At 35.2% G+C, this 16540-nt stretch overlaps 3 protein-coding genes across 4 annotated transcripts; 2 read left to right on the top strand and 1 right to left on the bottom strand.

Annotated features, from left to right (window-relative positions):
- The first annotated feature begins 1228 nt into the window (after positions 1-1228).
- LOC107930383 (probable pre-mRNA-splicing factor ATP-dependent RNA helicase DEAH5) lies at positions 1229-6282 on the top strand. Of its 2 annotated transcripts, XR_001693012.2 has the most exons (3): positions 1240-4490; positions 5127-5598; positions 6148-6282. XR_001693012.2 is itself a non-coding variant. In XM_016862032.2 (2 exons), the coding sequence occupies exons 1-2, from the start codon at positions 1342-1344 to the stop codon at positions 5518-5520; spliced, it is 3543 nt and encodes a 1180-aa protein (XP_016717521.2). In that variant the 5' UTR covers positions 1229-1341; the 3' UTR covers positions 5521-5763. The 2 variants fall into 2 exon arrangements, 1 of the variants encoding a protein (XP_016717521.2); XM_016862032.2 differs by lacking the exon at positions 6148-6282 and having other exon boundaries at positions 1229-4490; positions 5127-5763.
- LOC107930384 (berberine bridge enzyme-like 21) lies at positions 5912-7937 on the bottom strand. The gene has a single exon (XM_041102632.1). The coding sequence runs from the start codon at positions 7769-7771 to the stop codon at positions 6068-6070; it is 1704 nt and encodes a 567-aa protein (XP_040958566.1). The 5' UTR covers positions 7772-7937; the 3' UTR covers positions 5912-6067.
- A 2477-nt stretch (positions 7938-10414) lies between these two features.
- On the top strand, positions 10415-12204 carry LOC107930310 (berberine bridge enzyme-like 4). Its single transcript, XM_016861934.2, has one exon. It carries the CDS (start codon positions 10452-10454, stop codon positions 12063-12065), a length of 1614 nt encoding a protein of 537 aa, XP_016717423.1. The 5' UTR covers positions 10415-10451; the 3' UTR covers positions 12066-12204.
- Positions 12205-16540: the final 4336 nt, after the last annotated feature.

The raw sequence follows: 16540 nt of genomic DNA, 5'->3' as shown, positions 1-16540 counted from the left end.
TCTATTATTAATGCCGAGCTTTGGGATGCTCTTGAGGGTCTCAAAGTTGCTTGGAGTCTCGGTCTAAAATGGGTGGTTTTTGAGGTGGATAACACTGTTGCTATTCAATTGAATCAAGCAAATTCTAGCTGAGTAGCACCGTTCAGTTGTGCCACGAGCTATTAAGAGTCTACTTCAACTTCCTTGGATGGTTCGGATTAAACATGGTTTCTGAGAGGCCAACAAAGTAGTTGATGGTTTGGCATCAGTGGTGTTCTCTAAGCCTTAGGTAAGTATATTTTATTGCCACCGCCAGATGAAATTCTTCAATTGCTGCACGATAAATATTCTAGAATGACTTGGCCTCGCCTAGTTTAGTTATGCTTTTATTCCTCTTGTACCAAAAGAAAATATTACCCATCTAGAGATTGAAGTGAATGTCACTACAATTATGCAGTTTTATGATCGAGAAAGTCTTTAATATTTATTGATCATCTTTGATTGCTGAGTGAAAGATATTCCTCTACAATATGAATTTTAAGTCACTCGAACATATCATTTGGAAGGGAAATAAATATCTTGACTCTTTTACAAGAACCCTTCATATTTTAGTAGTGCAACATTTTTATACTAATTAATGATAAGTAGGTTTGTAATTCTTGTATCACCAAATATTTTAACTTTATATAATGTAATAATCTCTTTTTCGAAAAAAGAAAGGAATTGACATTGAAGTTCCAATGATTTAATTGATAAAATATGATGGTAATTATTAATAATATGAGCCATTCAATAGTTAATTCTAGTAATTGCATTGAAGTCCAAAATTAAAGCTAAATAATGGACGAGCCCTATCCACATCTATATTTCGGTAATGCTCAAATATTTTTTTATTAATTGTGTTTTTTAATACTTTATTTTAATTATTATTATTTCAATGTTTTATTTTTATAATGAAATTTAAATTTATTTAGTCATATACATTTTTTAAATAAATACAATTATTTTCGTTTTAAATAAATACAATTACACTGAAATTGTGGTTCATTTCGCCCTAATAAATATAATCATATTAAATAGAAATTTCAACTGGTTTTTTTAAAATTTTTTTGCACATATTTTTAATTTGAGAATTATTAGGAAATATATATTTTATATTTCAAAATTATATATATATATTAGATTTCTTATATTTTTTTTATGAATTTATAAATTTATATATATATATATATTTTAAAAATGATCAAATGAGAAATTCTCGTAACAAGCAAAGAGCTCAAAATTCCCAAAGCCTATAGCCATTGTAAAAGAATCCACTGAGAAAAACCTCAAAAAAAAAAAAAAAAACTCTGTAAACAATCAATGGCATCATCGCCTGCCCAGGACGATGCTTTGAAGAAACTCGAATATCTCTCTCTCGTCTCCAAAGTCAATTCCGAGCTCGAGAGCCATGTTGGGTTTGCCGATAAGGTTTTGGCCGAATTCATCACCGACATGGGCCGTCACTCTAACACTGTCGATGAATTCGATGCCAAGCTCAAAGAAAACGGTGCCGAGTTGCCCGATTACTTCGTTCGCACGCTTCTCACTATTATCCACGCGATCCTGCCTCCGAAACCCAAAGCCGCCGACAAGGATTCCAAGGCGGAAAACACCGGTGACGGTAAGAAGTCTAAATTTAAAGCTTTAGCGATTGCTGATGATAAGGATAGAGCCAAAGAACTAGAGGAGGAAATTGAGATGGAGATGCGAGATAGGAAGGATAAGGATAGGGATAGGGATAGGGATAGGGATAGGGATAGGGATAGGGATAGAGATAGGGGCAGAGATAGGAGTAGGCATAGAGATAGATATAAGGAGGAGGAGGAGGAGGATAGGAGGGATTATGGCATTCGAGGAAGAAATAGGAATCGAACCCGGGATAATGAGGATGACAGGGATTATAGGAATAGGGGCAGAAACAGGGACCGGGATAATGTAGAACGTGATGAAGATGGGGGAAGGAGGAGTAATGGGAAGTATAGGGATAATGAGCCTGAATTGTATAAGGTATACAAGGGGAGGGTTTCGAGAGTGATGGATTCGGGTTGTTTCGTTCAGTTGAATGAGTTAAGGGGAAAGGAGGGTTTGGTTCATGTTTCCCAGATGGCTAGTAGAAGGATTCCCAATGCTAAAGATGTTGTGAAACGGGATCAGGAGGTTTATGTGAAGGTAATTTCGATTTCAGGTCAGAAGTTGAGTTTGTCTATGAGAGATGTTGATCAGAATACTGGTAGAGATTTGCTGCCATTGAAGAAGAGTTCAGATGATGATGCCTTTAGAACCAATCCTTCAGGGGGGAAAGAAGGGCCTGTGACAAGAACTGGTCTTTCAGGGATTAGGATTCTAGAGGATGAGGATGCTGCCCCATCGCGTAGGCCTTTGAAGAGAATGAGTTCACCGGAGAGGTGGGAAGCCAAACAGTTGATTGCTTCTGGTGTTTTGAGCCTAGATGAGTATCCCATGTATGACGAGGACGGAGATGGAATGCTTTATCAAGAAGAGGGTGCCGAGGAAGAGTTGGAGATTGAGATGAATGAGGATGAACCTGCCTTTTTACAAGGGCAGACTAGGTACTCTGTCGATATGTCACCGGTAAAAATATTTAAAAATCCAGAAGGGTCCTTGAGTCGTGCCGCTGCTCTCCAGTCTGCACTTATTAAGGAACGGAGAGAAGTACGAGAGCAGCAGCAGAGGACAATGCTGGATTCAATTCCAAAGGATCTTAATCGTCCTTGGGAAGACCCAATGCCAGAGACTGGTGAGAGGCATCTTGCGCAGGAGCTTAGAGGTGTTGGATTGTCAGCATATGATATGCCTGAATGGAAGAAGGATGCTTATGGAAAAGCTTTGACTTTTGGACAGAGGTCTAAACTTTCAATTCAAGAGCAGAGGCAGAGCCTTCCCATTTATAAACTGAAAAAAGAACTCGTTCAAGCTGTGCATGATAATCAGGTACTGGTGGTCATTGGTGAGACTGGTTCAGGTAAGACTACACAGGTAACCCAGTACCTTGCTGAGGCTGGGTACACTACAAGGGGTAAGATCGGATGTACTCAACCTCGTAGGGTGGCTGCAATGTCTGTGGCGAAGAGGGTAGCTGAGGAATTTGGTTGTCGGTTAGGGGAGGAAGTTGGTTATGCTATTCGTTTTGAAGATTGTACTGGACCAGATACTGTCATCAAGTACATGACTGACGGCATGCTTCTAAGGGAGATTCTGATTGATGAGAATCTTTCTCAATACTCGGTCATTATGCTTGATGAAGCACATGAGCGTACAATTCATACTGATGTCCTTTTTGGGTTATTGAAGCAGCTTGTGAAACGGAGGCCTGATCTTCGTCTGATTGTTACATCTGCTACACTGGATGCAGAGAAGTTTTCAGGGTATTTCTTCAACTGTAATATTTTCACAATTCCTGGGAGAACGTTTCCTGTGGAGATACTCTATACGAAACAGCCTGAGAGTGACTACCTAGATGCTGCTTTGATAACAGTCCTGCAGATACACTTGACTGAACCTGAAGGTGACATTCTCCTCTTCTTGACTGGTCAGGAGGAAATTGATTTTGCATGCCAGTCTCTTTACGAGAGGATGAAAGGGCTAGGTAAAAATGTTCCAGAGTTGATTATTTTACCAGTTTATAGTGCCCTTCCTAGTGAAATGCAGTCTAGGATTTTCGATCCTGCACCTCCAGGGAAAAGGAAGGTGGTGGTGGCAACCAATATTGCTGAGGCTTCTTTAACTATAGATGGAATATTCTACGTGGTTGATCCTGGTTTTGCAAAACAAAATGTTTATAATCCAAAGCAAGGGCTTGATTCCCTAATCATAACACCAATCTCACAAGCATCAGCAAAGCAACGTGCTGGGCGTGCTGGACGTACTGGACCTGGAAAATGCTACCGCTTATACACTGAAAGTGCATATCGAAATGAGATGTCACCTACCACAATTCCTGAAATCCAGAGGATTAATCTTGGCACGATAACACTACAAATGAAGGCCATGGGCATAAATGATCTCCTTTCTTTTGATTTTATGGATCCCCCTCCACCCCAAGCTCTCATTTCTGCCATGGAGCAATTATACAGTCTAGGGGCTCTTGATGAGGAGGGACTTTTGACTAAATTGGGTAGAAAAATGGCAGAATTTCCTCTTGATCCTCCACTATCCAAGATGTTACTGGCCAGCGTGGACCTCGGGTGTAGTGATGAGATATTGACAATTATTGCAATGATCCAAACAGGTAACATCTTCTACAGGCCAAGGGAAAAGCAAGCTCAGGCTGATCAGAAGAGGGCCAAGTTTTTCCAGCCTGAAGGAGATCATTTGACTCTACTTGCTGTATATGAAGCTTGGAAAGCAAAGAACTTTTCAGGACCTTGGTGTTTTGAAAATTTTGTTCAGTCTAGATCCTTGAGGAGGGCACAGGATGTCAGAAAACAGCTTCTCAGCATCATGGATAAGTATGTTCATCTAGCTTTTGGTTTTATGGTATCTTGGTTTTGCAAATTGTTTCTGGTCTTGATAGTTCTGTTCATCTTTAACATTCATGGTCCTATGATTTTAACTGTGTCCTGATCTCTGATAGTTATCTATCTTGCATTGTTTATATTTCAACATTCTCTTGACATCACTAGTTGAACAAATCTTTACTAACATTTGATATGATTATTTCTACAATGATAAGTCCAAGCAACCAACTACAGTTGCTTTACAAGTCAAAATATACAGTACTTGAGCTTAATTGACCTGCAAATTTCTGAGTTACCTGCTTTACAAGTTTCTTACTTTTGGGTGCCATATACTAGGGATCGTGGATTTGTCCTTAGGTGAATGCAAATTTAATTGTGAATGTCTCTGATTCTCTGAACTTTCTTTATTGCTCTTGTACTATGAATCATGGTAGTCTCTTATTGGTAATAGTGTGAAGATGTTCTACATTAGTATCAACCAGTCCGATATTCCTCTCTCTCTTGATTCATTCATCTGTCTGTATCTGTTATGTTCACTAGTATGAGTATTAATATACCTTTTAAGTTGTTAAAAGTTATTACTTGTGATTCAGGTTTTAACACGATAGCTGATGCTTTTGATTTCAGGTACAAATTGGATGTAGTGAGCGCCGGAAAGAACTTTACAAAGATCAGGAAAGCTATCACGGCAGGGTTCTTTTTCCATGCTGCTAGGAAAGACCCGCAGGAAGGATATAGAACACTGGTGGAGAACCAGCCTGTTTATATACACCCAAGCAGCGCCCTGTTTCAGAGACAACCGGACTGGGTGATCTACCATGAGCTGGTAATGACTACAAAGGAGTACATGCGAGAGGTAACAGTGGTAGATCCCAAGTGGCTGGTTGAACTGGCTCCCAGGTTCTTTAAAGTAGCAGATCCCACGAAAATGAGCAAGCGGAAGCGTCAAGAACGAATTGAACCACTTTATGATAGATATCATGAACCTAATTCTTGGCGGCTTAGTAAACGACGAGCTTGATATCTTTTCGTCTGCTCTGCTCTGCATCGCACCTTGTATTTCTCTGTTCAAAGTTGAGGTTTGGTTGAGGTTTCACAGGTTATAAGCCTGAACTTACTGTCATTTCCCACTAGATCATAACTTGTTCACAATTTTGTGTTATTTCCTTGCCCTATGTATAAAGTGTGTTTTATTGCTAACTCAATTGTTGTTGCCCATGAATTTACCACTAACAAATGCCTTAAAGGGCACCTTTTAAGATCATTACATATTTAACATATTCAAAATGATAAATAGTGTATTCAGTTTCATGTTAGTATCATAAACAGCATATTATGTAATCTTAAAAGAGAATCTTAAGATTACTCATTATTAAAGGAAATGCTATTTGGTTGATAAGCATAACAATTAGGACCAAATGTATATTTGTCTATGTTTAATATAGTTCTTTGAGCACATTTATCATCATTGCATTCTATCTTAAGCCAAAATAGAAATCATCATCATCTCAAGAAGTGCAAAATACCGAGTTTTCAACAAAAAAAATGACATAGAGTTTAGGAAAACATTATATTATATGACCTATGGCCATGAATAATATGATCATAACATAAGGTTTTGATTTGTTCCATGCCTTGCTTGTACTAGGTGGAATGCTCCCTTCATTTTTTTCGTTCCATGCCTTGATCGTACGAGGAGGGATGCTCTGTTCATTCCTAAAGAAATTATGCGGATCCACTACTGTCTTCACATCCACCAATCTCTCAAAATTTCCATTGAAGTAACTCTCTCCATAAACTTTACCTTCTTGATAGCTCCAATTCTTGGTGATGCCAATATCAAGGTCCCTATAGTTCAAATAAGCACTCCTTGGGTTTTTAGACACAAAGCTGGTCATGTAACTGTGAAGCCTATTCACCAGGCTTCTGCTCCTTTTGTCAGCCTCAATTCCCATATCCTTCCAGTTTATTGAATACTGTATCTTAAACAAATTCCCTGCTCTATGTGGGAATGGTGTCTCTGTTTCCTTTATTTCATTCATTTTTCCTCCATATGGATTGAAAACCAACCCTGGTTCCTCCAATTCAATCATCTTCTTCCAAAGCCATTGCAGCCCATCTTTTGATATTGGGGTCTTCACGTAATCAGATTTCCTCTTCATGAACTTCACATGGTAAGATTCTCTATCAAGCAACACAGTAGGTGAAGTTCCTTTGCCAAAACTAGCCCACCATAGAGCTGATTCAATCCAACTCATCTCAAAGCAATCCTCTGTTACAAGACCCAATTCAGGGAAATCCTCAGCCAACAAAGGAACAACACTATTGACATCCCCTAAATACAATGCCATGATTGAAATCTTGATGGTCTTTTGCTTGTTTAATGTAACTGGCTGCACCAGCATCCTCATGAACAGATTGTCATCTGTTGTGGGAGCAACGGATTGCCATTTGTAAACAACATCTGTAGCGTTTTGTTCCAAGGTTCTTTCGAGCTTGAAAACCGTCACCGTTTCGGGGACGTCAACGAGCTTGATGTTGAAAGCTAGAATCACCCCGAAACTAGCTCCTCCGCCACCTCTGATAGCCCAAAAGAGATCCTCCCCCATAGCTTTTCTATCAAGGATATTGCCATTAACATCAACTATCTTGGCATCCACCACATAGTCCACTGAGAGACCATATTTTCTCACCATGTTACCATAACCAGCACCGCTGATATGACCACCAACACCCACGGTGGGGCAAACCCCAGCAGGGAATCCATAAACTTTACTCTCTTCCCAAATCCTATAGTAAAGTTCCCCTAGCGTTGCACCGGACTGAACCCAAACTGATTGATCCGCCATGTTAATCGATATTGAACGAAGATTAAACATGTCGAGGATGAAAAAGGGTTGGTCAGACACATAAGAGACCCCCTCGAAATCATGGCCGCCACTCCGAATCCTAAGCTGAAACCCAATATTGTTGGAACATATAACGGCAGCTGAGACATGGGATTCCGTCAAAGGTGTAATGATGATCACAGGCTTTGGCGTCGAAGAAGTGTTGAAACGAGCATTGCGAATATACTGTTCCAAAACGGTTTCATATGTAGCATTGGAGTGAGAGTAAACAATGTCGGAGATATTATCCGATGAGTTAGAACGGGTTTTCAGGCATTGAACAAATGATTCATAAACGGAATTGGATGCTGCCAGTGAGAAGCAGATGTTGAAAGCTACAAGTAAGAGAGGAAGAAGCGATGGTGGTGACAATGGCGGCGTCATTGGTTGTAGTCGGTGCGGTGTGATTTACATTCATGAAAAAGGAGTTTTAAGATGGGAGTTTGCGAATAGCAATGGAACCACCAGGAATCTAAATGCGACAAAAGGCGTATAGTATCATCCGCCACAAGGTGGAAACGTGGATTCTAGTGGCTAATATATGGCCATGGGACATTGGTTGAACTGCGATTCACCCAAAGAAAAAAAGAGCAGCTGTAATAGATAGAGATAAACCGACTTAAATGAACGATTTTATGCATTCTAATTTTGTTACTAAATTTGAAAGGGTTCATGTATTATTTGGTATTTATGTTTGGTATCAATATTCAATTTGGTATTTAATTTTTCTATTTATTTCAGTTTTATACTTAAGTTTGGCTTCAAATGTTTATTTTTGTATTTATTTCTTTTTTAATTTGATACTTGAGGGTTTTTTTTGTACCAATTTGGTATTTGAGACTTCTATTTATCCTAATTAAGTATCTATGATTCCTTAATTAGAGTATATATATCAAACATTCACTAGAATATATGATGTTGTTTGATATAAGTACCAAATTGAACTTTGAAATTAAATTTAAGTACAAAATGTTACATTAACCCAATTTAAAAAGAAATTTATTTTACTCTTCGTTTTGGACTTTAGTATCAATTATCCAAACAAGGAGGGTAGAGGTGTTCATGCTATCAAATCACCAACAATTAGCCACAAAGGCTTTTATTTATTAAAATATTGTAAAAATATGATAAAAGGTTTTGAAGGTTGGAGAGGAAAAAGGCTCACAATTTTGATTCCAAGTGTCAATAAATTAAGTCACATTCAACTCAGATTGAGTCGATGTGGTAAGTTTCTCTAATTATAATTACTTCATGTGGCATTTGTTTAATTTTTTTCCGGTTTTGTCTTAAATAAAATGGCATCCAACAATCAATGACACTCTTATAGTGTGTGTAAGACAGTGATTTATTCTTTCTTAGCAAAGACAAGTATGGATTTAAAAATTCTTTTAGAGGATATCAAAATTTAATTATAAATTTTTAAAGGCCAAAATATAATATTATCATTTATTAATTTATAATTTTATTATTTTTAAGAGACTAATTTTTTTATTTTTTAGGATTAATATATAAATTTATAATTCAACTATATTGGAAAAGACAAAACAAACCATTTTTTATTTTGGGAGGTGAAAAACTCTGCCTAGCTGTTAAATTGGCCCCTGATATAAAAAAAAAAAAATGTTATCGTGTTTGTATATACATCTATGACTTTTATTCAACATTCTATTTTTTTTCTATTAAATTTAAATTTCAAATTTTTTCTTCCGCTGCTGACGTGTAATAAAAGTTTCAAATTTATTTCTTCCAAGAAATGTCATAAATATTCAACAAAATTTATCAGATTTTATTAAATTTTTAGTTATACAATTAAAATATTTAAGGGTTGTTTTCTTTTGAATAGTTTGTGATAATTCAGTTTGGTTTAAATTTTGATTTCTTTATTTATATTACAAACTGAGTTTTGTGTTATGAATTTTAAACATTATTTGATAGTGTTTTAAACTCTTTTTCATAATTACTTTTTTATATAAATTTTTAAGTAAATAAAAATAATCAATAATTCTTATAAGGTAATTTCATTAATTCCTATTTTATATTATAAAAAGTTGAAGCCAATTTTTCTAATAAAATTCTACTCAGCATAAACTATTAAATAAATTCTAAAATAATTTAGTTTGAATGGATAATAATAATAATACGAAAAGTAAGACCAAAAACCATTTCTTTCATATTTGTTTTTAATGTCAAAACTAAGATAAAAATCAATTCAATTTAATGTGATTGAGAGGCTTGAATAATTCCTTTTTCTGCACTATATATATTAACTTGGTGGCCTAATTTATGAAAATTCAGAAATTATTGTCTCAATTTTATGAGGCTCAAAGGTTTGAATATTATATTCCAAACTTAATTTTTTTTTTAGAAAAATAATGGGTTTCAGCGTATTTAAACACACGTCCTCTTGCATTGACAATAATACTCATGCCAATCGAGTTAAGACTTAATCGACTATTTGGTAGACCACACATATATATATAAACTTGAATATCAACTTGTGTTGAATAATTTAACGAAAATCAACAATTTAATTTTATTTGATTATCAACAACTAGACTAACTTCTCAATTTTCATAACACGCGAAGATCAAATTCTAACCAATTAAAATAGACTAACGTGTTATTTTCTGTAAAGTATAAGGATAAAATTCAGAATTATACCCAATGTATATCCAACTTGGGGCCTTTCAAAGAAAGTTGGCCAAAATAATAAGAGTAGCGGAAAATATGCAGTAAATCTGGTTGACCATGAATAATAATAATATTATTATAGAGCAATAATTAAAAGTTGAACGAAACTTATTACTATTAATCAGAAAATTTAATTGATTTCAAGAATGATTGAATGTATTATATTTTGGTCAAACGAAGAATTTATTAAATAATAAAATAAAACAAAATTGAATTGAACTGCGTTATTGAAAAGTCTTATAAGTCGTATGCTTTCTAAACCTTTCACACATTTAGATAAGCTTTCCAATTTGATCCAAATGCCACACCTTCACCATTATATATACCATAACAACAATGCACCATTACCATATCTCTTCACATTATTTCCAAAATGAAAGCTTCAAGCTACACCTGTTTCATAGTTTCGATTTTCGTTTTGTTCTCTATTTCATCCGCGGCATCTTACAATCCGGTCGATTTCGATGCTTTTCTTCAATGCCTTCCTCAACATTCCGACCATACTGTCTCGATTGCTGGCGCTATATTGACTCCCAACAATGCATCTTTCCAATCTACTTATCAATTACGTGCTAACAATCTTCGAATCTTATTATCTGCGACTTCAAGGCCGGTGGCTATTATCACCGCTCTACATCCATCCCATGCACAAGCTGCGGTCATTTGCGCTAAGCGTCATGGTTTTCAACTAAGGATTCGAAGTGGCGGACATGATTACGAGGGACTTTCGTATATTTCCGACGTCCCGTTTGTTATCCTCGATATGTTCAACCTTAAGTCTATAGATATCGACATGAAAACCGAGACGGCATGGGTTCAAGCCGGAGCTACTACCGGCGAACTTTATTATAGTATAGCCCAGAAAAGCGATGTCCATGGATTCCCATCTGGTGTATGTACCACTCTAGGCATTGGTGGACACTTCAGTGGAGGTGGGTATGGATTTTTAATGAGAAAATACGGGCTTTCCATTGATAATGTCATTGATGCACAATTGATCGACGCTAATGGTCGAATCCTTGACCGTAAATCAATGGGGGAAGACGTGTTTTGGGCTATCAGAGGCGGTGGAACTACTAGCTTCGGTATCATCCTTTCATGGCGGATCAAGCTGGTTCGTGTCCCACCTAGGGTCACTATTTTCACCGTGCAAAGGACCTTGGAACAAGGCGCAACGGAGCTGGCTTATCGTTGGCAACAAGTTGCCCCTAAACTGCCCAAAGATCTCTTCATTAGACTCCAGCTTGTGCCTATCAACAATGGCGGCAACAATAAAACTGTTACGGTTTCATTCATCGGCCATTTTCTGGGACAAGCTGATGGGCTTTTACGATTAATGAACGTAAGATTCCCTGAATTGGGTTTGACCAGAAATGATTGTTCGGAGATGAGTTGGGTCGAATCGGCCTTAAATTGGGCGGGTTTCCCCAATGGAACCTCCATTGATGTGTTGCTTAATAGAGTTCAAGTAGACCGAGTGTTTTACAAGACCAAGTCCGATTACTACAAAGCAGTGATTCCCAAACAAGGGTTAGAGACCTTATGGCAAGTGTTGATGGACATTGAAGACATATTCGTGCAATTTAATCCTTACGGTGGGCGAATGGAGGAGATATCGGAGTCGGAGACAGCCTTTGCGCACCGCAGAGGGAACCTCTTCAAGGCACAGTACGGGATCCAATGGTCCGAGTCCGACGGAGGGATCAACGCCACAGGGCGTTATGTGGAGATGTCAAGGAGGTTGTACAATGTGATGGCGCCGTATGCGTCGAGCAACCCGAGGGAAGCGTTTTTCAATTACCGAGACCTCGACGTCGGTAGCAACGAAAGCGGCGAGACGGATTTTGAGGTTGCGAAGGAATACGGGGCAAAGTATTTCAGGAACAATTTCATGAGGCTGGCGGGTGTGAAAGCCAAGATAGACCCTGAGAATTTCTTCAAGAACGAACAAAGCATACCGCCTTTGCCAACGCCGCCATCTGATTAAAACAATATATGAAATATATTCTCAATTATCTTTGTCTACTTTTTAGTTCTTAATATCGTTTGTTTCTTTGATGTACAATAGTGATTATTCTTAAAACCATTTATGAACTTTAATAAGGTGATATAATTTATATATAAAATTTTTGATTAAATATATACATAAAACTTTAATCTTGATTCGATTATACATATTTTAAAAAATAAATATATTAATTTAGTTTTAAATTGAATATATAAAAATCTATGTAAGTAATATAAAAACGAAAAATTATTATGTATTAATAAAGATATTAATAGTTTGTGAAATTTGAATTAAATCAAAATTTCATTTATAAAAATTTATGTACGTGATTTCATATTACACTAAAATTAATTTTGAGATTTATTTTTAAATAATAATATATGTAGTTTTATTTTTGTAACCTAATTTCACTATTTATACAATAAAATAATAAATTTTAAAATAGATGAGTGATTAAGTTAAAAAAATTAAAATTCTCTGGATCTTGATTTTGACTTTTTCTATATTTTTTTTCTTTACATGACCCGAATGTCACGTAATGTAGATAATATCAAACTTTTTTTTAAACATTTTTTTAGTAAATAAATACTTTAGAAACAATTAAATACAATTAACTTTGTACCAAAAACATGTCCAAAAATGAAAGTAATTTTAGTGTTTGGGTACATGCTTTTAAAGTGTCTAAAAACCAATTAAATACAACAAATACATATAAATCGACATGTCCAAAAACATTTAGCTACTAAGGAAATGAACGTACCTACGTCAATTTATTATTAATTTGTTTAAGCCAGTCTAACTCTTAAAATAAGCTACAAGAAAACTAAACGCACCAAGTGTTTGGATACATGCTCTCAAAGTGTTTCTAATACTTTGAAAAATTACATATTCCACAAATCAGGTCAGTTTAAGTGGGTCAAATGAACTTCATTTAATTAGTTCATATCCATGCGACATTTTGTGTGCATTTATCTCTAGTTTTGATTTGTGATCCATGACACCATCATGGTTGTGATTATTAGGTAATATTGATCTATTGATAATACGACTCTCGGTATAAGTTGGAACTACAGAAAGCATTCGTAAAATGACTGAAACTGTGGATGGTTATCAAATATTCAAGGTCATTTGATTTGGATTTTGGGGTTCGTTGATTGCGACAATGGATGCTATCTAAGTTGTAATGATGGTGAGTTTTTAAGTTATGAAAAAGCAGATGATAAGCTATAAAAGTAACATAGTTCAATTTCATTCTTATTGTGTTTTTGGATGATTCATTATAAAAATTAATAAATTTGATGCTCCTAATCCTTTAAATTCATGTTTCTATACTTAGAAGAGCATTTGGGAGCAAAAAGAGCGAAAAATGAGCCAAAATCGAACAAATAGAGCTATTTTTAGGAGCCACATGGGCTGGGCACACGCCCGTGTGAGCCACATAGGCTGGCCACACGCTCATGTGCAAGCTCGTGTTGATTTCGCATCCTACTTCCCAAATACGCAAAAAAACGCAATTTTTATGAGCATTCTAAAGTCTATAAATACCCATTAGAAGAAGACATAAGGGAGCAATCAGAGAAGATTGAAGAAAACACCCGAAGAATGCCATCGGAATCAACTCAGAAGCGAATCTCCCTCAAGATCAAATATCTCTATTTAATTTCTTTTAAAGTTTTATTAAGTTTCTTTATGTCTTGTGGTTATCATAACTTTGAGATGTTTCTATTCAGGATTATAAACTAAATTCCCTAGATACCTAGGGAGTATGAAACCTATGATGAATCTTATTATTTGATTTCTAATTTATATGATAAATACTTGATTCTTGTTCTCAATTATGTATGCTTATTTTTTATTTTAATATTTCTGCGATATTAATTCATGTTTAATGTGTTTATTTCAGTGGAGCAAAAGTTCATGTTTAAGAGTAGATTTAGCATAATTGAGTGGAGTTGCATGCAATCCTAAAAATAGGACGACATAAATCTACCGGATTAGAGTCAAATCTAATAGGGGAATCCATAGATTGAGTTAATGCGACAATAGGAGTTTTAATTAGAAAGAGATTTCAATTAATCAACCTAGAGTCAGCTGTTCTTACTCTCGAAAGAGATATTAATATAATTTAGGGATTTCTACGGATCAAGACGCAAGTGAATAAATCGTTTAATTCAGATTCATAATAATAGGTGAAGTTTAGGTAGATTCTTTCCTGGGTATTGTCTATCTCATTGGTTATCTTTGATTATTTTCCTATTTCATTCTCTGTTGCATTCTTAGTTAGATTAGTCTAGTAATTTTAGATTAAAAACAATCATTCCAATTTGTCGACTAAATAATAGAAAAACGGTAATTACTAGCACTTTTAGTCCTTATGGATACCATATTCTCTACTCGCCATAGCTATACTATTGTTCGATAGGTGCACTTGCCTTAATCGTATTTATAGTTAGGTTAGTGACCACAGTAGATTAGGAATTATTGAAAAAGATTTGGTGACCCAAAGCTTGTTGTATTTGTGGTAATTAATGACACTAAGTTCATGATCCATTTTCTATCCGTTTCCATAGGGATCATTATTTTTCTCTCTATAGTTTCTATTATGTGCTTTTCTAGCTTTGGTGAATCTATATTTATTAGGAGTTTGCAAGAGCTTATTGTGGTGATGATTTTAAGCGAACCTGGATATTTTCTGAATTTTGGGTGACTTGTTACTCATAAGATTATGATTGGGCCACCTTTCTATAACTTGTTTCTAAGACTTTTCAATAAAGAAATTTCATTTTTGTTTTTTTAAATTGTTCTTAAATTGAATAAAATCTTCATTCGACGTTCTTCCATATATATTAATTTTTTATTTGACCCAAATATAAAATTTTAATTTTATAAAAATCTATTTTTTTAAAGAATAAAAAATATATAAAATTTTAAATTTTCTCTTTTTTTTTAACATTAATTCTTGAATTTTCTTGAAATCAATTAATTTTATGTAGGGTTAATTGTACTAAACATCCCCAAACTTTCATTCTAAATTGGTCCCAAACTTCAAAACATTCTAATTGCATCCTTAAAAGATCGAGATTGTATAAATCAGGTCATTTTGTTATTAAAACCATTAATTTAACTATTGACACATCAAATCTTATGTAGCTAAATTTAAAATGAAAATTTTAAATAAATAGAACATTGTCGCATAATGTTTAAAAGCAAAATGTTGGGACTTGACCCGTATAAACAACAAAACAGAAAACACAAAGAAGAATGAACACAAATATTTTACGTGGAAAGCCCTCAAAGAAATAAAAACCACGAGTAAAGGATGCTTTGATTTTTCACTAAATGAGTAAACAAATGAGAGTACAATATGAAGAAAATAAACTTAAATGTACTAAACATAAAAACCTAAACCCCGAAAACAAAGTCTTAACTTGGAAACAAAATTATCTCCATAGTTACCACGAAACTTCACCAAAACTCATATGCAACCCTCAAAGAAAAGTCATTGCTCATTGGCTTGTCAAAATAAGGATACGATAGCCCCTTTAAATAGGCTAAGATTAAAGTTCTAATCATACTAAAATATTCATGAAATAATCAGAATCTAACTAAGAGAAGAAGTTCTGTTTGAAATATAAAATGCGGTTGCCAAATAGGAGAACACATCGTGATGTCACAATGTCTCATTTGCCTCGTCATGACGTTGTCCGTCGCGTTGTCCTAACAAGCTGACGCTCCTTGTCCCAACGTCGGGCATGTTTTGGCTCTTCTTCAATTGCTCATTGATTCTCGTCTAAGGTGTCTGCAACGTGTCCAATAAATGCGATGCAATAGTAACTCCCTAACAATTCATCTTTTCAATATATATACCAATTATGTGCTAGCAATCTTCGACCCTTATTATCAGCAACTACTAGATCGGTTGCCATTATAATTGCTCTACATTCATCTCATGCACAAGCCGCTATCATTTGCGCCAAGCAACATGATTTTCAACTAAGGATTCGAAGTGGTGGTCATGATTTCGAGGGACTTTCGTAAACTTCTGACGTCTTGTTTATTATCCTCGATATGTTCAACCAAAACTCTATAGACATCGATATGTCGACTGAGACAGCGTGAATTCAAGCAGGAGCTACTACCGGCAAACTTTATTATAGGATAGATGGCAATGTACTCTTCCTGAAAGGGTTTCGTCATTTTCATACACACACAAAAAGTGTTTTTGGGAGAGTTGGAGAACTTGAAATAAGAGTATAAATGAGACATTAGGATTCGCAAACTACTTGAGTTCGACTTAAGAAAATTCAAACTTGATTCAATAATTATTGAGTCGAGCTAGAGCTATTAATTTAGTTGAATTCGAGCTTAATAATATTAATAAATAATAAAAATTTTATAATATAAAATTTAAAAAACCCTAATAATTATATTATATAAATATCTCATTGAACTCC

Source organism: Gossypium hirsutum, chromosome D10 (assembly GCF_007990345.1).
Source record: "Gossypium hirsutum isolate 1008001.06 chromosome D10, Gossypium_hirsutum_v2.1, whole genome shotgun sequence".
Taxonomy (NCBI): domain Eukaryota; kingdom Viridiplantae; phylum Streptophyta; class Magnoliopsida; order Malvales; family Malvaceae; genus Gossypium; species Gossypium hirsutum.
This window is presented reverse-complemented; position numbering and strand designations above follow the sequence as displayed.

Coding starts and splice junctions, on each gene's coding strand:
- LOC107930384 (XM_041102632.1), bottom strand. CDS start 7,771: ATGACGCCGCCATTGTCACCACCATCGCTTCTTCCTCTCTTACTTGTA.
- LOC107930383 (XM_016862032.2), top strand. CDS start 1,342: ATGGCATCATCGCCTGCCCAGGACGATGCTTTGAAGAAACTCGAATAT. Junction 4,491..5,126: donor CTTCTCAGCATCATGGATAA/GTATGTTCATCT, acceptor TTTTGATTTCAG/GTACAAATTGGATGTAGTGA.
- LOC107930310 (XM_016861934.2), top strand. CDS start 10,452: ATGAAAGCTTCAAGCTACACCTGTTTCATAGTTTCGATTTTCGTTTTG.